This window comes from Cardiocondyla obscurior, linkage group LG21 (assembly GCF_019399895.1).
Source record: "Cardiocondyla obscurior isolate alpha-2009 linkage group LG21, Cobs3.1, whole genome shotgun sequence".
In the NCBI taxonomy this organism is placed as follows: Eukaryota; Metazoa; Arthropoda; class Insecta; order Hymenoptera; family Formicidae; genus Cardiocondyla; species Cardiocondyla obscurior.
Genome location: NC_091884.1, coordinates 1388915 through 1407181, shown reverse-complemented (window position 1 = coordinate 1407181; position 18267 = coordinate 1388915). Strand labels below are relative to the sequence as shown.

Genomic DNA, 18267 nt, shown 5'->3' with positions numbered 1-18267 from the left:
ATTGAGAGTGCACTGATATCGGCGTGCGGCACTTTAATTTCTTACTGAACGACGCGTGGCAGCTCAGAGCACCTCGATCACGTCTTAACGCATACATATACGAAAAATATATAGCGTACTTATTATCGACAAAGATATTTATTTCGCATACGCGGTACGACTTTCGGGAGCCCTTATCTAATTTTTTCCACCCGACGTTACGGTTTTATTTGGCCGCATAAAATTTTGGGAACGACCGGCACCGTCAACGATCCAGCGGTGCTTGCGTACGCGCGCAAGTCATGTGCAGCAGGACGAAAGGGGGGTTTAATTTATGCGTTCATTTGTGCAAGATCGTTGAGCTGTGACCACCGAGACGCGACAGCAATCGCGGAGCCATATTTATATGGAAATCCCGACACGCTGCTTTTGAGAACGAGATAATGCAGGGAGCGGCCCCGAAACAAACGGATCGTCGAAAACTTAATCGAACGACGTAAAAGAAAATAACGTCGCAAAATCTATGCAGCCGGGTAAAAGAAATATTCTCCGCGCTGGCGAAATTAAAAATAAGAACGACTCTGCGAATTTTCTAATTACGCAAGTTATGCGGACGTCCGTTTGCCGCGGCATCACGTCGAATCTAATCTTTTTTTTTCCCCACCGACAATGGAATTTCCTGGATGAGCGACGAACCCCGATTGCCGACCGATTCGCGAAGCGATCATCCGTGAATTAACGTTCCCGCTCCTTTGCATTCCGCAACGTAACAACAGTCTTCGCGAACGCGAACGTTTCGTTGGGGCGTCGCGCGAAACGAAGGGTGGCGGCATATGGGAGATAAGAGTAATATATTCCGGAATATTCGGTCTTTGATGTGCAAAGATTGATCTGCCGCGCTCGAGTCCCTCGCGATTTTTATCTCTTCTCGCGCCAGTCCGCGAAACTCGCCGAGAGATCGTCTTATATTTTCTAAACCTATTTTCTAAACCACTCGAAGCGATCTAATAACAAACTGGCGACGTTTGCGTAATTCCACGTCTTTATTTTTATCTTAATTTTTTTTCTCTCTTTCTTTTTTTCGTACAAGAAATTCCTTGAATTATTACGTAGGCCGCGTGGGATAGAAATTTTCTTAGCGCTCTCAAAAGCTCCGGGTATTTTGCTTTGTGAAATCTTCCGCCGTTCGAAGGGGCTGAAGGCCTGATAATTGCGCAAGTGTCATTGTAAATCAAAGGTCGATCACACAAAGGCCGTACATGCAAGTTCTATTAAGTAATCGCATAATTTCCTAACCGCGTTAGTGCATCACGGGCGCTAGTCTGCCGTACAGAAGACAGCGTATGGATCTGTTCGCTTCAGTAGCTTATGCACGTAACGTGCGGCAATCGAAGGGTTAAATGTAATTTACCTTCGACGGGAGCCTAGAGGAAACTTCATTGTACGTTCGCGCAGCTTCAGCCGCGCGATGCCGTCGCGGATAATGCGGAGATACGCGCCGTGCTTTTCAGAACGTAAATGCGAATCTCGAGCAAGACGATCGCAGATCGAGAATACTTGATTGAGAGAATTCCATCTTCACCCCGCGATTTTTTTTTAAATATAATCGACACATTCGGAAACCGAGAAACGTCGCTGGGACTTGACAAATCTTTCACCTCGCTATGTATTGTATTATTTTATGAACGTACGCACACGTGTACACAACACTTGCTGTATTATTGATGAAGGAAGCGCTTAATTAAGCTCACCGTCGTGGAAAACTAAAGTTCCTCCGTTAGTAATTGGATATTAATTATTATCTCGGAACTTCTTAGCTTCACCGTTGTACAGCTTGTAAGTGAGTCTACTTAATACCTACAAGGTTGTACTTGGCTACATCCGTAACCTGATCAATTAGATAAACTTGCCGCTGATATTATACACTAATAGGTAAAGAGAAAATTTGGCAAGTTTAATTAGTCGAATTGTAAATTTAACAACGATGAAAAAAAAAATTAATTTTCCAAAGGCAGGGGAAAAAAAAGAAAAAATATAACAACTACAATTCTTTCAATAATTTTTCTGGAGATTTTACAAAAACTGCTTCCTCGTTTTTAACGCGTTGCAATATATTTCTCTAAATGTAACATGCACCATTTTAACCGCAATATCACCACTATTCCTAGTGCATCTCTTCGGATACCAATAAAAAATTTGTTACCAATCTTTTTGATAGAAGTTCAATACAGATTCAATTTAAAAAAAAAAAAAGAAATTCTTTTTAGATATTTCAGCGTTTACTTTTATACGTATCGTACGAGCGTGTAAAAATACGATCGAAAAGTCATGATATTGGAAAAAAGAAACTGTAAGTAACAGAGATGAAAACTTTGGAAAGATAACATTTTGTAACAATATTTCCAATCCTTTTTGAAATTATATATACTACAAGTTTTTATTTTCCAATTCTGATACATTCTAAGATTTCAATACAAAAGCTTACTTAAGATCAATATTATTAATGCAATTAATTAATGCGATAACTCTTAACTGATTAGAGAATAAAATTATAATAATATATTTATTATATATGTATATACAAATAAAAATAATATTGATTTTCAATATTCTCTTGCATGAGCAAATATTTTGCAAATATGTTCAATGGCACGTGTATTATTCACAGTGCTACAATATTATCCACAGTTTTACTTCAAAGAAGAATATTTACTGATATTAATTTTTTTTTTTTTACTTTAAACTATTTTTGCGCTTAATTATATGTGCAAAATTTGAAAATTTAATACAGAAATAGAATTATTATGAAATGTACAGGCATAAGTTTTTTTTTTTTTTTCCTTTTTTTTCTTTCTTTTTTTGTTACCTTTGTATACCTCTTATGGCATACATTAACTATTTTCATATACTCATTTCAAGTTTTTAATATTTTTATATTTTGTTCTAATTTTGTTAGAGTATACAAATATTATTATCAATAACCCGGCTTCGGTTATCGAATTTATAACTCAGCAAGGAACCCTCTTTCGAGTGCAGCACCTAATGCATTCCATTCTCGGTCATCTTCGTTATCTTCTTCATCATAATCGTCCACGGAATCATGTGAATTATCGCCTAAAACTACGTTATCTTCTTCATCTTCTTCATTTTCTTCATCATAATCGTCCACGGAATCTTGTGAATTATCGCCTAAATCTACGTAATCGGATATATTTTCTCCTCTGTTAAAACGCTCAGTAACATCATCTTCACTATCGTTATTATCATCGTCTTCATTATCGTTATTGTCGTCGTCACTGTCACATTTGTCATCTTTATCCTGGGTATGTGTATCAGAGTTACCATTGGAAATTTTTCTTTTCTTTCTTTCTGGACCGCTCAGTTCGTCTGTATCTGTAACGAAAGAAAAAACAAAAAAACTACAGTTAATTTAATCTTATAAATATAAAATCAGATTTAAAAGTTATATTTTACATAGCATAATTAAACAAAAATGTTTTTAAATTTCAATTTTTATTGCATATTACAAGTTTCTCGAAATGTGCTTTACCATTCTCAGAATCTTCGGAGTCGGTACTTTGATGACGTATTAACGTACCACATTCTTCCACATCATCCATATTTTCTTCGTCCTCGAAAATCATATCTTCCAGGTCCTCGTTTACTTCTTTATCCATAAATTCAATTTCCTCTTGGGTAAATGACATTAGTGGATTAATAAAGTTAGCAAAAGAGTTTGTACTCTTATTTTTAACATTCTCGAAACGTTCCGAACTACTGCAGTGTGGTGGCGATACTCTTGAGCCACGTGCCTAAAATATTTCATGTTAATTACACAGGTCTACAAACTTTCAACAATTTCACGTTAACGAAATAAAACCAAAATTACATAAATTATACTTGATTTTATCCCGATTTACATGATTTTTGTAGACCTGTATTATTAATGCGGAGACAACAGAGATTTTAAACAATTATCGTAAAAATAATTATCGCCACAATTTGATATCGCTAAATTTGATTGCATAATTTAATTTGATATAAGTTGTGATCTCTGTACCTGTGTTGTGAGAGGAAATTCAATGTCTTCTTGGGTAAATGACATTAGTGGATTAATAAAGTTAGCAAAAGAGTTTGTACTCTCATTTTCAACATCCTCGAAACGTTCCGGACTACTGCAGTGTGGTGGCGGTACTCTTGAGCCACGTGCCTAAAATATTTCATGTTAATTACACAGATCTATAAATTTTCAACAATTTCACGTTAACGAAATAAAACCAAAATTACATAAATTATACTTGATTTTATCCCGATTTACATGACTTTTGTAGACCTGTATTATTAATGCGGAGTCAACAGAGATTTTAAACAATTATCGTAAAAATAATTATCGCCACAATTTGATATCGCTAAATTTGATTGCATAATTTGATTTGATATAAGTTGTGATCTCTGTACCTGTGTTGTGAGAGGAAACAAACGTTCGTCCACATGTTCCCAACGTTCCGCGCACGTCCACAGCCAGTCCGAATTTACGATTTTAATGTTTGAATCTTTCCTAGCCGCGTTTGCTTTTGCAGTACCTTTTCTAATAGCAACTAGATGCGTAGTTTTCTCCGTTAGATCCTGGCAAAGTTCTATTGTTATTTATAGAAATACAATAAAATAATATAAGAATAACGTATACAAATTACCTGAGTCACTTCGGCTCCGAATGCTCTTGCAACTTTATACGCGCGGCTTTGGTGAAGTTTTTGATGAGTGGGTATTAAGCCACTGAAAGTTAAGTATAATCCCTCCAGAACTTGAGAGCGCACCCGCGGAATTATATCTCGCAAAGATTTTCGAGTATTCTCTTGATCCAATGTAGCGTAAAATTCAGTATGGATTCTTCGAAGAATATCTTCCAGATATAACAAATAATCATCATCATCCTCATCTAATATATTAGTTTCCTGTTTTGATGTTACTTGTTTACTGTCTTTATCTGTTTTCGCAATAGGTGCAGCTTGCGTTGCTTCTTTATCAGTTTTATTCTCTTCTTCGGTAGATTGAACGTTGGTTTCAGTATTTTCTTCAGTATTAGATTGAACGTTAGTTTCAGTATTTTCTTTAGTACTAGATTGAACTTTAGTTTCAGTATTTTCTTCAGTACTAGATTGAACGTTAGTTTCAGTATTTTCTTCAGTATCCACTTTGGTATTTTCGCTTTCCTTCTTTTTTGTTTCCTTTACCTCGTTCTCAGTCTTTTCATCTTTTTCATCGTCATGATTTTTTTCTTTCGTATAAAGTTCATCTGATGTTTGTTCTGTTTCATTTAACGGGTTATCATTCTTATTGTCCTTATTTTCCAAACTATTTGTACAAGGTTCATCTTCAATCACCGGTTCTGGCGGTCGAAATATATCAACTTTTTCTAAACCCGGTGGTGCATTGATGTTCCCGGAGTGACGGAAAAAATGATAGGGTTTAACCTGAACTAGATTTCCACATCCCTGCCACACATCTTCCCTATCGTCTATTATACACACCAAGTCGTCGCCGCATGGAAACAAAGCTCTGTAATAAGTAACGTAATACATATTTATCTAGTTTCTAAATATTTATCTCTAGCATGCAACGTGAAATTAAAAAGCATATATAAATACTTGAGATTTGCAGTTTTGGATGCTGGATCGAAACATTCGTCTCTGGAAAGTATTCTATGGGAAAACAAAACTCCATCCTTATCTAACAACGACGCAACGGTATGCGCATAAATTCTTGCTCCAAAGGTGCAAATGTGTAACTCATACAGGCGGCTCATTTCTGAGAGAAAATGCCGAGTGTTTGGTCTTAGCCTGGTGTGGTACCACGGGGAATTTGGTCCATATAATTGAAAATGGAAAACATCCTTTAAAAAAAAAAATAATAAAATTAATACGTAATAATTAGTATAGCGTTAACGCTCGTAAATTCTATATAAATGTATAATAAATGTCGACGTACTTTTAAATTAGGTGGAATATTATCGTTCGTCGTATGAACGATAGTTTGATCAAGATCCACAAGTAACACTAATTTTCGATCCGTTAGAAGACGCTGCTTGTCCTCTTTTCCAATTTTCTCCGCCAATTCCGGACACACCTTTAGCTCTGGTATGCTGTGCACCATAGCTACGCTGGCTTGAGACACTCCGAATGCATTTCCGTCTTTGTTAGCTTCTTGTATTCTCAAGTCAGCCCCGCATTCGGCGCACAAGTCTATCATTACAGTAGGATGTGTGCATCCTTCCAGTAGAACTATCACTTGCCTGGAACACTAATCGACTATGCAGATATCACAAAATTCAAATAAATTTAATATTAAATAATTAACAATATTACAGAATTGTTTCAATCGCGTCAACATCGATAAAGTGCTTCTGTAAAATAAATATTATATAAATTTTTCAAATACAAATTTTCTCGTCTGATATTCGGAAGCAAAGTAAAAGACTTCGTTACTTAATTTAAAGACAGTCTTTCGTCCAAGACTTTTGACTTTGATTTTATAAAAATCCTCATCTAACGCAAGAAGCAAACGGTACTCGAGGGATTCAAACGTTTGCCGTTTCGTGAACTTCGGGGAACGATTACGCCGCGTGATTCATCGTTGTTTCAACGAAATAATAATGGGAAGGCAGCATACCCAGGCTGGACGACGTCGCCCTCCTTGGCAAGGAGCTGCTTGACACGGCCGAAGTTAGTTGCCCGCAGCTTCCTCTCGGGCTCCTTGGCCTTCTCGTCGTCGACGGCCGGTGTCGCGCTCTGGTACAGCAGCAGTATCCTGCCCGCCGCGACCATCGTGTCCGAGCGCACCCTCCATTTCAGGATCTTCCCGGGCGGCCCGTCCGCCGGGAACGTGACTTCTATCGTCGCCATAGCCGCGCGCTCGCGCTCATCCGCAGCGCGACGATCACGGAACGGTCAACGCGGGCTCGCGGCGATCGGCAACGGGACGCGGGGTAAGCTGCCGTTCCGCCTTAACCTCTCAACGCGACGGCCGTTCTGCGTTTTTGCGCGGGAGACGAAAACAACGCGGCACGTAAACACGGAGTCGCGTCAACATCGATCGAGAGACGCGAGCGCCCGGATGCATGCGCGCAGAGAGGAGGGAAAGGGAAACGCGTGACCGAACACGATTGGCGAGATTCCGCCTTGGCGGTCGCGCGGATCTGACAGGGCGAAAACGGCCGGAGTGTTACCCAGCCGCCCGCGAGTGTGGCGAGAGAGACCTCGTAATCGGCGGGATAATAATAACGCCGCTATCGTCAGCGCGATATAATTGATTTTGTGCCGTGCGCGACGCGCCCGGTGCACCGTCCGGCGGTTTCGCAACTTTGAAATCTCGGCGCTTGCGTCCGGCGTGCAGGGGACGGCAAGCGGGATCCCGTGTTTGTTTCGAATATTCGTCGACTGCGAGAGCGACGTTTCCAATATTTCTCACTCCACCGGGAACCGAATCAGATGGAGCGCGAGATGAATAGAGCGGACGACAACGTTATGTATACTCCGCGCACTCCGCGAATGCGCCAGCGGCAGCAATTCGCCTTGAACGCGCCGCCGGAAACCGAAGAGGATTTCACTGGATTAAAAGGTACGTTGTTGCATGCAAGGTGCTTTGTATCAGAAGAGAAAAAGAAAAAAAACGGACCTTTAACAAGAGAATAATTATAAAATCATCTTCCTTGCGACGAGCTATTTCACGTATTTTAATTTTGAAATAAACGTCCTTTAATTATATTAATATTAATAGCATTAATATGTAACATCTTTATTATTTATTTTATCTAAAAAAGTTTTGCAAACCTGACTTTATTACAGGCCTAGTGGGCCAGTGGAACATTTATGCAGTGTCTGCTCTGTTTGGCTTCCAATCGGATGACTTACAATTGAAACGGTATTCAAAAAAGCTGAGGGAAGAAATTGCAAGTACTTTGCCGCATGAAAATGTGAGCTATGAAGCCAAGGTTTTGGTCATGAACGACGCCTATGGACTAAATAAAGATCATCCAGCGATTAAGGTTTAATAAGAGGAATATATAATTACAATTTTTGGCTTGCTAATATCGAGGCATGTACCATCAGAAGCATTATAAGAGTTCAAATTGATATAAAACGTATGTATTACCTTTTCAGATTGAAATTGTAACTACCACCAATATTGAAGACTCCGAGAAAATCATTTACAGGGGGATATTGTTGTCTTGGAGTACGGCGCACAATTATTCAAGTATACAGAACTCTATAAGGCTGCCTCTTTTATTATGTCGTGGCACTCAGAGCTGTATGAATGCCGCGCACGATATTATTGGCCGTATGTTTGACTGCCAGATAGTTGCGCTTCCTGCCAACGAACATGACTTAAACTGGCTGATTCCGATAATAATTATGGCAACTGACAAAGAAGAGCAGCCGATACTTTCTGGCGAAGTCCGTATGGAGTATGTAGTACCGGAATTACCAGTCTCGGATACCATCACAGTTACATTCGACGTTGTACACCTGAGGAAGATATTATTAACGTACGAAACTGTACCGATTAATTATATGAAAATGTCTAATAATTTTCGTATGCAGCATTTATTTTATATTTTATTTATATCGCCATTTATTTGCAGCATTATCAACGATGAAGTTGAAGAAACTAGCGTATCTCTCGATCACGAACACATAGAAATGTTTTACGAAGTTTTGCACCAACAGATGTTAGCAGTAGGAAATTTGCAATTAGGATTATGTATGCTGCGTAAAATTCAACTGCCTGGAATAACAATAATTGAAAATAAAGTAAGTTTTTACTTTATCTTTATTATATCTTTTTATATAACTTAAAATTATGTTACGTTTTATTATATTTAATGCATATTCATATATATCGTAATTTTTTTTTTTTGTTTTTAGATGAAAGTAATGAATGTTGACATTATGAACAATGTATTGTTGTACTTCAGTGACAAAGCTCTTGATCTGTTTCATACAATGCATATCGATATATGAACTTTGCTTATTTTAATTTCTTATAATGCAAATAATATGTTGCAGTAACGTTATGGTTGTTGCAATAACTATTTGCATTACGTGTCATTATAAAAAAAAGTTATTTTTACGTTAAAATAAAGTAACTTATATGCGTACATATTTTTGTCAATGTAAATAAATATATCTACATTTTAACTGTTTTATCACATAATTTAATACATTTCAGCTTGAGATCACTGTAACAAAGGTTTCTTTAATTTAAACTCTCAACCTCCATCTGTAAAAATTAAAAAAGAAAGTTATCAAGTAAAAATTCGACACATACGTAAATTAATATTCATCCTATAATAATCGTATATAGAAACTTACGAGATTGGAAGCGCTTTTTATTTTATCACATTTTTTTTTGGTTTTTATCTTTTCCACGTGATGTTCAAAGTTTATATAGTCGTTTGGTTTCTTGTCAAGTGGTGAGGGTACAAATACTCCAAGTACTTCGGGTAACATAAAAGGTTTTAACCACGTTACAAGTGGAGTTTGTCCAAAAGTATATAACGCTTTGCGATGATAAAATAGAAATCCGTCCAAAGGATGAAGTTCGTCATTAATATTTGCCAAAGCTAAATTGAAGTCACAGTTGCAATCGATATTTTGCGAAGGCAAAATAGGATATCGATTTGTATCAGTATTACGTTCTCTGAATTCTGGTGTTTCTTTAAACTTATTGTTGATCCAAAACAGCCTGAATTCAGCCTAAAATTATATAACAAATTAATATTCTATTTATTTATTATTACAAATTAATTTATTAATAAATGTATTACCTCGCAATTCGTGAATGGCAATTGATTCCAATACAACACGTCTAAAATATAAAAAAGTTTTCGGCTTTTTATCCATATACAATCTATAGCAGCAGAAGCATGAGTGTCACTATTAGGGTTTCCTCCTGGAAGTGCTGAAGGAAAGACACCGTGAATATTTCCTTTTCTAGAATATGCTTTTGTTTCACCCTAATTTAAAGTCATTAAAATAATTATTATACATTTACTGTTTTTTTTTTTTTTTTTTTTTTTAAATAAATATTATGTCATATAAATATTAATATTCGTAAAAATATATACCCGGCCTGAAATCAATCTGACACGATTTCCTGTTGGACATGGAACCATAATCCAATTTTCAATCAAATCTTGTGGAACATCTAGCATCCACTCTGACAGCATCATTCGATTATTTTTACATACTTTTCGAACAACTTTATGATACCATGAAGGTTGTTCCTCCACATCCATACGCTCTTCTTCTTGTGATTTAGAAGAATATACTTCTGGCAATATACCACGTGCAGCATTAATTGTTTCATCTCTATGCCTATAAAAAAAAAGAATTTTAGAATAATAAAATCGACCGAAATTAATGTAAGAACAAAATACAGTTATAATGAATAAAAAAAATATGTATATATACATATGTTGCTACATACTTTTTTTGATATTCTAACAACAATCTGCGCCTTTCCTCTTGCGGTGTATTGTCTTCAATTTCTAATTTAACATTATCTCTTTTTATTCGATTTTTATAAAACTGCCTACGAACAGTTTCTCTCGCATCACAATCATTTACAGTACCGCCTTTCTTGTCAGTTATGCCTTCGCTTATATTATCATTTTCGTTATTACTTATATTATTACTTATATTATTTAACGACTCTGCCATTTTTTGTCACATTCGCCAAATGCCTGAAACATTAATACTGCAAACTGCTGGTTTCATCAATCAACAGCGACAGAGCTGTAACTTTTTACGTGGGCTGTTATTAATTTCTTTTTAATCACGTTACTACATGCTAAATTCTAAACAGCCCGAACCGTCTGAAGTGGGCCGAGGTGCCAACTAGTGAGCCGACATATTGGCGGGAGCGGAGCAGCTGAATTCAATATGGGAGCCGACGGGTGCTGCCTCCAGCGCTCGCCCGTCCGTAACAGAACTTCCGTCCACGGTAAAATGGTGGGAGTGCGCCCATCCTGAAGACGGGCGACGCGCGCGACGGCGGTCGTGATCGGTGACTTCGGGCGAGTCACACTCGGCGGATCTCGGCGGCGAATCGTGAGCATCAGCAACGACGACGCGGCGAGGACGGGCGAAGCGGCGCGGCGAGGCGAGGCGAGACGAGGCGAGAACAGCCGAAATGGAGGAGAGTCAAACATCGGAAAGTGTCGCCGTGCTACCGGACATGTCCGAACCGTTGACGAGCGAAACCGAGGAGGCGACCGCGCTGACGAGCGAACACGAGGCACATCCTGTCGCGGTTACGGCGAGCGTCACGACGGTGCCGGGTGTGCAGGGCGTTCCCGGAGTCGGCGTGCCGGTCTCTCTTCCCGTGGGTTCCATCATCGGCGTCGCTAACTCGAGCAATGGCACGACCTTCAACGTCATCACCTCGGATCAGCTGCAGGTAGGGCACGTAGGACTGCCAGCGGCGCGAGCGAACTTTTTTTGTCTCCTCAAAGAAATTTGAGTAACAAAGACTTTTTCCTTTTTTTTTTTTTTTTTTTTTTTTATCTATCTTTTTTTTCTTCTTTTTTTTTCTCTCCCTTACGCCTGTGGCAAGATAAGAAAGACAGACCACTGTTCACGCACTGCGTCCCGTTTTGTCGACGTCCATCTCTCCCGTACAATTCGTGACGAGATTTAATCTTTTTAAAAGAAAAGCATATAAATTCTATGTATTAATTTTTATTAAATTTATTTTAAGGATCTGCTCACCCTGATAAATTTAAAAATCGACGAATTATCTAAATATATTTCAGAAAATTATTGCATTTTATTAATTTATATTTTGAGAATATATCGTTCATTATTTAAACTTAAAATTTATCGAATGTTAAAAATATATTTTATTTATAGCTACCTGGCTCTGGGCAGTTTAAACAGATGCTATGCGTCGACAATGGGTTTATTTGCGAACCCCGTCATGATAAAGACACGGATCCTTTGCGTTGGAATGGTGAGCTGAAAGCCACTCACATAGTGATTCAGAATAGTACTGATGAACAGGAAGCAGAGCAAATACATGTGTCTACACCCAGCTCACAACCGATATACAGCTGGGCAGATTCGGCAAATTTAGCGGTCTTACCTATCAGATGTAAGAACACAAATGCCGAGTTACATAAGAGTAGATTTGGTTCCGGTGGCAGAGGACGGTGTATCAAACTTGGGAATGATTGGTATACTCCCAGTGAATTTGAGGCCGTTTGCGGTAGAGCATCTAGCAAAGATTGGAAACGAAGCATTCGATTTGGCGGAAGAAGTCTTCAAACTCTTATTGATGAACACATTCTGAAACCTCATGCAACTTCTTGCACGTGTGCAGCTTGCTGCGACGACGAAAGCGCGGTAAGCCGATCGCTCGTGGTCTAAAATTTAATATTTCTACGTTATAAAATGAAATTAACGCTTGTAACACATATGGTTTATAAATTATGTAATTTTGATTTATTTAGACGGGACCGGTACGTCTCTTCACTCCGTACAAACGCCGGAAAAGACCCAAGGATTCATCCGACGGAGAGAATCCCGTGCGCAAACACAAGATTGAGAATTCGCGAGACGGTAGTAATGATGACAGTGGCGACGAGGTTGTAGTACCTGACAAAGAGGTCTGGCCACAATTCGTTTCTGCTGACGGACTAGTGCAACAATCTCAGGAACAAGATGGAGTGCAGAATGCTCAAACGGAAAACGGTGAAAGCGATGACGTTTTTAAAAAATTGGACGAAATGTCAAACAAAATGATAAAGCTGGCTTATGAATTCAAACGTATTTTGGATGAAGCGAAAGAGTTAAACAGACAGAGAAGGGAACAAGCGTTGGTCACGCTCGGAGAACGGACGGATGTTATCGAAACTGTTGGATTACAGCCGGCATCCGATTCTCATAACAAAAAGGTACAAAGTATACCTTTTTCGATAAGATATACTGTGCGTTATGTACGTTTTTTATTTTCAATATTATAACTTGTTTCATATTATTTCAAACTGTATGCTGTGTACAATTAATATTTAATTTTATATATATGATAAATTTCAGTGTGCCAACTGTAATCGAGAAGCATTTGCAGAATGCTCTTTATGCAGGCGCACGCCGTATTGTTCGACGTTTTGCCAGCGTAAAGACTGGGGAAGCCACCAAATGGAATGCGTGAGGGGCGCGGCTGAGACTGTGATGCTCATAGTAGAAAGCGGTAACGGGGATACGAGCAGTCTACCAACGACTGTGACGGACCAATAGCTAGTGTTTCTAACGCCAATTCACCAAAAAAACGAGGAAACTGAGGAATCTGATGTTGAATTGGAATTGAAATTTAAGGAAGAAAATACGTAAGCTTGAGGCGTTTCTCGGAATAACAAATATGTACATATGTGTACTGTAGAGAATATTTTATGTGTATATGTTATACATATAAGGTATGTAAAAGCACGTACATGCATGTACGCATACGTACGTACATTTCTATGCATATGTATATATACATTAAATATTATCAGAGGTACGTAATTCAGCATTTTTTTACAGATGTTTCTGTATAAATGCTGAATTTAAATAGGAAAAAAAAAAGTTTATCTGTTTTCTTATTAACTTTTTCACAAAAAGTTTTTGAAATGCACTATCAATAAAAAAAATAAAAAATATATAAACGTACGTATGTATGCAGGTACGTATAGTATTATATATTGTACACCGAAAAGCAGATATAACGTTTTCTGCGGCTAGCGTACGTAATTCTGTGCGGCGGAGGCAAAGAATGAGAAAACGGAGGAAAATCGGTCATCGGCAATCCGGCCGGCGCGGTACATACATGCGGCACATGTGAAACTCGACGTGCACGACTCTAAAGTCACGTTCGCTAGCTGTCGTCGGCGCAGCAAACGTCGTATCTGCCTTTCAGCGTACATTGCATATAAAATCATGATCTGCAACTTGTTAAGCAAGCTCGTGATTTGAAGTTTTAAGGGAAGGGAGAGGACAAAAAAATCTTTTGGGATGCAATAAGAAAATATGTCGACTATTATAGCATAGGTATATTGTACGTGTGTATGCGTGTATGTATGTTTGCTGAATGTGTATGTGTTATTTTTTAAATATTTGATTTGAAATTACTTAGAAAAATTATAGGAGCGAAATATATATATATTTCGAAAAAAATTATAGGAGCGAAATATATATATATATATATATATATATATATATAGAATTCTGGGCGATTTAACGAACATACAAGTGACCAAAGGTGACAATCACCTCAATTCTGTAAGATAATTTTTTAACTTAGCATCCTTTAACATCTAACATTTGCATCTTAAAATATATCATTCATTACGCATTGCATCACCTTACTTTCCTAAACGATGTGAAATATTACCTAAGTTTATTTTATTTATAAAAGTTTTACATAACATCGTTCTTACTCGTAGTACAAATATATTAATAAAAAATGTCAAAAAAATATTTATTGCAATTAAACGTGCAGTATATTAGAAAACGTACAAAATCTGTACATAATTATATGCAAACATCCGTAATCAGTTAACTTCACGCATATTGCGATTTATTTAAACCCCGAAAAAGGAAAAGAAAACTTGTTCGTTATCTTTATTATTTTGTACAAGTATTTTTTAAGTTTATTATTTGTACATATTTTTTATGTACTTTATAAAATCATAATATTAAAAAGTTAGAAAACTTAATTTTAATTAAATAAAGATGACTAAATAAAATCCCGATCATTTTTTTAAATTTTGTTTTTTAAGAAAAATTGCTGTAACATGAATAGAAGATATTATACATTCACAGCATATATGAAATAATAATATAATTTGACACGTGATATTACAAATATAATAAATATGTACAATTCTGCTTTACAGATATGTTGAAATTTTCTAATTTCTTGTTTAAGCATACGTACATTTAGCACTGATATCTTTCTAATATCACGTAGCTTTTAGACTGTGTAATATTATTATATGAATAAAGTATTAGCAATAAGGATTAAACAATGAAGATGTGAAAAAAAAAAATAATTGTACCAACCTTATGTTTGATGTAAATTTTTATGTCGTATACACCTAAGTTATTAGAACAATTCGTTTATGAGCATTATTAATAATTTCCATAATGCCTCAGTCTATACAGCAAAGCGGAACCCGTTCTATTTGAAATGCTGAGATAACCACTGCCGGGGGAAAAGGCAATTGCTTGTGGGAAACCTATGTTGGTTTGAAGCGTCGGGAAATTCGAAAACACGGTAAATGACGGCAAGTGCAACATCTTAAATGCATTGTGTTTGTCAGCCGACGCCACGCTCAGTATCTCCGAAGTCGGATTGAATTTTACACTCGTAACACTAGTTACAAGGTTTTTCATTATCTTCAGAGGCGTAGGACTTTGATCTTCTAATACAGTTTTAATATCATACAGATTAACTACACCTTGTGCGCTACCCGTAGCCACAAATTGACCACTCGGAGACACGGCAAGAGAAGCGCAAGATAAACTTCCGTCATCAATGGCACGATTAATGCATGTGCGAGTATTAAGATCCCATATGTACATCTCGCTGCCATCTACAATTTTAACGAGAAAAGTTTAACATGGCAATTAAAAAAAAATTTATTCTAAGATACATATAGAAATATAAAGATTGTATGTACACTTTTACTCACCGCCGTGCGTGATAAGTGTTTTACTGTCCGGTGTAAACGCTAGTACCCTACATTTGGAATTCATCTTGAGTGTGGCGATAAGTTCTTTAGTAAAGCTATGTAACAGATGTATCTCGCCAAATTTTCCGCACAACGCTATCAATTTGCCGTCAGGAGATACTTCGTAAATCTAGAAATATCAAAACTTACATTCGGCCACAATAAAAATTCTATATTTCTTTTTTAAATAAACAAAATATTTTATTTTAAATATTATCAGTGATTTCACGAACCTTCATGTTTGTAATTCTGTGTGGTAGAGGTAATTTATAAGATTTGCCATTCATCAAATCGTAAGTATGACAATACGAATAATATTGAGAACCAACTAAAATTTCTGATCCCTCCTTCATGAACGTCGCTTTGGTGATTGGAAATTTTTCAAATTGCATGCTATGCAATTTTTCATTTGTATGGCCATTTACCTGAAAGACAAATTAATTTATATTAATAATAATTTAAAAATACTTTAATAATTAATCGATATATATTTTTAAAATAATAATATCGCAATAAATCAAGTATTTACTAATAATTAAAATACCTCAAATAAAGACAAAACTCCTGATGTACCCGCGACCAAAGCCACAGTGGATGAGGGATGAAATTCCACACTGGTAATTATAGGTCCTTCTGTGTGAGTACTTTTATTCAAACCTTTAAGAGCCCTGATATCAATAACATTTTTCGGTAGATTTTTTAATTTTGGTGCTTCCAAATGGCAACTATGCTAATCATAGGAAATAATATATAAGATTAAAATTAATTAAACTAAAAATAAAAATTTTTTTAAAGCCAAAGTACCTTCAAAATATCACTATCCAAATCATCTGCATTGACTTCATCATCTTTCTTTAATTCAGCCCACTTAGGAGTGCCTACAAACAATTTGTATCTGTTCTCCAGATATGTGGTGTACAATTTCTCTGGTCTCTCACATGGCAATTTACGATTTTGCATACTCAAAGCTGCATCTACCCTGTTAAAAAAAAAATAGAAATGTATGAACGAAGGAAAAATATATAGTATTAATATAAAAAAAAATTTTTACGTGTATTCGTAATCATCCTTGTCTATCCACGCTGCCTTCTTTTCCTCTGGTCTCGCGTCGCTGCTCTGACTTAAAACTGAAATATCCTCGTCCGATTTAACCTCATTTTCGTCGTCATTTTCGCTATCCTCTTTCCTTGTACTTTTATTATCCTCGTTGGCATCTACCTCTTCGGAAATATCAACGGACTCATCTCCTTCCTTGGTCTCGGACTTGTCATTTAATAAATTATCTATAATATCATTCGGATCGCCAAAAACTATATTTTCTAGCCTGCAAATTGAATATACCGTTAAGTATCCGTAGAAAGTAGAAAAATCATTAAATTCTCATTATTATATTTTTACTTGGCCTCTTCTTCAGCGTCGTATTCATTTTTCCGCTTTTTCTTCAACGGCGTTGTAAACTTTCGATTGTACAAGACCTTCGACTCGTAATACCTCGCACCTTTACGCTTTTCAGTTTTATTACGCTTGGAAGTCTCTTTATGGACAGTTTTTTCATCCATTTTACTAAATTTAATAAAACAGAAGCTTATGAAAGGCGAATTAATTGGATAAAATTTAATTAACAGTTGTAATATTTCTCTGCACGTAAGCAGCAAGCTCGCTCCACTTGATTTTTCTAGTCACATGTAGACATCGACAAGTACAGGTTAGTTTTAAAATGAGAGAAACAATGGCTTTTACCATCGGCTATATCGAGTAAAGTGCAGTTCGAACTTCCCGCTTTCGATCAAAGATAGCGCCAGCAGTGAGGCAACCATTACAAAAGAGGCGTGGAATCATAGAGTTGGCGGGAACGGCGCTCCGACTGTGCCTCCAACTTACTTCTGTGCTTCTGACACTTCCCGAACGTTTTCGAATACTCGGCACCGCAAAACTTCGGAATTGACGGATCTGTTCATCTCGTTTACTTTGAACTTTTCAACCACTTATACGAGTACGTACAATACATGATTAAATTACCGTTTCTTTTTTAATTGTAATTGAAGATTAAATACCATCAATTCGTTCGTCGATGTCTTTTTCATGACAAGAGTAATCTCGGGCGTCTTCTTGCTTGGTTTATTTAATACCGCGGGTGTAAATGTTTAAACGCATATTATTAAATTACATTCAAAGTAATTAAAGGTGCTTAAAGTATTACGTAAAATGCATCACATTCGTAGTTTGTTGTCGAAGATTATTAAATCATAAAACAATTTGTCTCGTCGTGGTCCTGTTTTTTACATTTTTTATTTTTAATTATATTCTCGTTACTATTCTGGAAATTAATAATCTCGCGTAATTTTTATTCTTTCAAAGTTAATTTAAAATTTCAAGTATCAGCCTTTTCTTGAGCAATCGGTATTAGCGCGTTCCAATGGCTTTTTTTATTTTTTATTATTTTTTACATTTTTTTTTCATATTTTTTATTCGTCCCAGCTACTTCGACTGCTAGGATTTACATATAGTTCATTGTT

At 36.7% G+C, this 18267-nt stretch overlaps 5 protein-coding genes across 9 annotated transcripts; 2 read left to right on the top strand and 3 right to left on the bottom strand.

Moving 5' to 3' along the window:
• Window positions 1-2388: 2388 nt before the first annotated feature.
• Fcp1 (RNA polymerase II subunit A C-terminal domain phosphatase Fcp1) lies at window positions 2389-7031 on the bottom strand. 3 transcript variants are annotated; one of them, XM_070670810.1, is made up of 8 exons: window positions 6649-7031; window positions 5968-6271; window positions 5628-5872; window positions 4674-5538; window positions 4438-4605; window positions 4040-4189; window positions 3530-3791; window positions 2389-3372 (listed from the first exon to the last, which is right to left on the bottom strand). In XM_070670810.1, exons 1-8 carry the CDS (start codon window positions 6879-6881, stop codon window positions 2981-2983), a joined length of 2619 nt encoding a protein of 872 aa, XP_070526911.1. In that variant the 5' UTR covers window positions 6882-7031; the 3' UTR covers window positions 2389-2980. The 3 variants fall into 3 exon arrangements, with proteins under 3 accessions (XP_070526911.1, XP_070526912.1, XP_070526913.1); XM_070670811.1 differs by having other exon boundaries at window positions 3578-3791; XM_070670812.1 differs by having other exon boundaries at window positions 5968-6279; window positions 6649-6780.
• Window positions 7032-7097: 66 nt separating this feature from the next.
• On the top strand, window positions 7098-9136 carry LOC139110779 (uncharacterized). Its single transcript, XM_070670819.1, has 5 exons — window positions 7098-7596; window positions 7824-8023; window positions 8139-8524; window positions 8621-8789; window positions 8904-9136. The coding sequence occupies exons 1-5, from the start codon at window positions 7467-7469 to the stop codon at window positions 8997-8999; spliced, it is 981 nt and encodes a 326-aa protein (XP_070526920.1). The 5' UTR covers window positions 7098-7466; the 3' UTR covers window positions 9000-9136.
• Snup (snurportin-1) lies at window positions 9116-10934 on the bottom strand. Its single transcript, XM_070670818.1, has 5 exons — window positions 10468-10934; window positions 10106-10355; window positions 9806-9994; window positions 9351-9734; window positions 9116-9258 (listed from the first exon to the last, which is right to left on the bottom strand). The coding sequence occupies exons 1-5, from the start codon at window positions 10698-10700 to the stop codon at window positions 9235-9237; spliced, it is 1080 nt and encodes a 359-aa protein (XP_070526919.1). The 5' UTR covers window positions 10701-10934; the 3' UTR covers window positions 9116-9234.
• A 74-nt stretch (window positions 10935-11008) lies between these two features.
• Window positions 11009-15132, top strand: Deaf1 (deformed epidermal autoregulatory factor 1). Of its 2 annotated transcripts, none has more exons than XM_070670814.1 (4): window positions 11009-11439; window positions 11892-12383; window positions 12491-12976; window positions 13077-15132. In XM_070670814.1, the coding sequence occupies exons 1-4, from the start codon at window positions 11173-11175 to the stop codon at window positions 13275-13277; spliced, it is 1446 nt and encodes a 481-aa protein (XP_070526915.1). In that variant the 5' UTR covers window positions 11009-11172; the 3' UTR covers window positions 13278-15132. The 2 variants fall into 2 exon arrangements, with proteins under 2 accessions (XP_070526915.1, XP_070526918.1); XM_070670817.1 differs by having other exon boundaries at window positions 11012-11439; window positions 12491-12934.
• On the bottom strand, window positions 14216-17452 carry Wcd (U3 small nucleolar RNA-associated protein 18 homolog wicked). Of its 2 annotated transcripts, XR_011547047.1 has the most exons (8): window positions 17150-17452; window positions 16803-17075; window positions 16556-16730; window positions 16296-16481; window positions 15985-16176; window positions 15713-15881; window positions 15081-15613; window positions 14216-14295 (listed from the first exon to the last, which is right to left on the bottom strand). XR_011547047.1 is itself a non-coding variant. In XM_070670813.1 (7 exons), the coding sequence occupies exons 1-7, from the start codon at window positions 17308-17310 to the stop codon at window positions 15150-15152; spliced, it is 1620 nt and encodes a 539-aa protein (XP_070526914.1). In that variant the 5' UTR covers window positions 17311-17452; the 3' UTR covers window positions 15057-15149. The 2 variants fall into 2 exon arrangements, 1 of the variants encoding a protein (XP_070526914.1); XM_070670813.1 differs by lacking the exon at window positions 14216-14295 and having other exon boundaries at window positions 15057-15613.
• Between the last annotated feature and the right edge of the window lie 815 nt (window positions 17453-18267).

Bases quoted from the DNA above. Each gene is read 5' to 3' on its own strand.
- Fcp1 (XM_070670810.1), bottom strand. From the start codon at position 6,881: ATGGCGACGATAGAAGTCACGTTCCCGGCGGACGGGCCGCCCGGGAAG. The intron at 5,539-5,627 runs GTATTTATATAT...TACTTATTACAG, and splicing joins TCCAAAACTGCAAATCTCAA to AGCTTTGTTTCCATGCGGCG. The intron at 4,606-4,673 runs GTAATTTGTATA...GAACTTTGCCAG, and splicing joins TCGGAGCCGAAGTGACTCAG to GATCTAACGGAGAAAACTAC.
- Snup (XM_070670818.1), bottom strand. From the start codon at position 10,700: ATGGCAGAGTCGTTAAATAATATAAGTAATAATATAAGTAATAACGAA. The intron at 9,995-10,105 runs GTATATATTTTT...ACTTTAAATTAG, and splicing joins TCAGATTGATTTCAGGCCGG to GGTGAAACAAAAGCATATTC. The intron at 9,259-9,350 runs GTAAGTTTCTAT...TAATTTTTACAG, and splicing joins TAAAAAGCGCTTCCAATCTC to ATGGAGGTTGAGAGTTTAAA.
- Wcd (XM_070670813.1), bottom strand. From the start codon at position 17,310: ATGGATGAAAAAACTGTCCATAAAGAGACTTCCAAGCGTAATAAAACT. The intron at 16,731-16,802 runs GTAAAAATTTTT...TTTTTTTAACAG, and splicing joins AAGGATGATTACGAATACAC to GGTAGATGCAGCTTTGAGTA. The intron at 16,482-16,555 runs GTACTTTGGCTT...TCCTATGATTAG, and splicing joins TGGATAGTGATATTTTGAAG to CATAGTTGCCATTTGGAAGC.
- Deaf1 (XM_070670814.1), top strand. From the start codon at position 11,173: ATGGAGGAGAGTCAAACATCGGAAAGTGTCGCCGTGCTACCGGACATG. The intron at 11,440-11,891 runs GTAGGGCACGTA...TTTTATTTATAG, and splicing joins TCACCTCGGATCAGCTGCAG to CTACCTGGCTCTGGGCAGTT. The intron at 12,384-12,490 runs GTAAGCCGATCG...TGATTTATTTAG, and splicing joins GCTGCGACGACGAAAGCGCG to ACGGGACCGGTACGTCTCTT.
- LOC139110779 (XM_070670819.1), top strand. From the start codon at position 7,467: ATGGAGCGCGAGATGAATAGAGCGGACGACAACGTTATGTATACTCCG. The intron at 8,525-8,620 runs GTACGAAACTGT...ATTTATTTGCAG, and splicing joins CTGAGGAAGATATTATTAAC to CATTATCAACGATGAAGTTG. The intron at 8,790-8,903 runs GTAAGTTTTTAC...TTTTGTTTTTAG, and splicing joins TAACAATAATTGAAAATAAA to ATGAAAGTAATGAATGTTGA.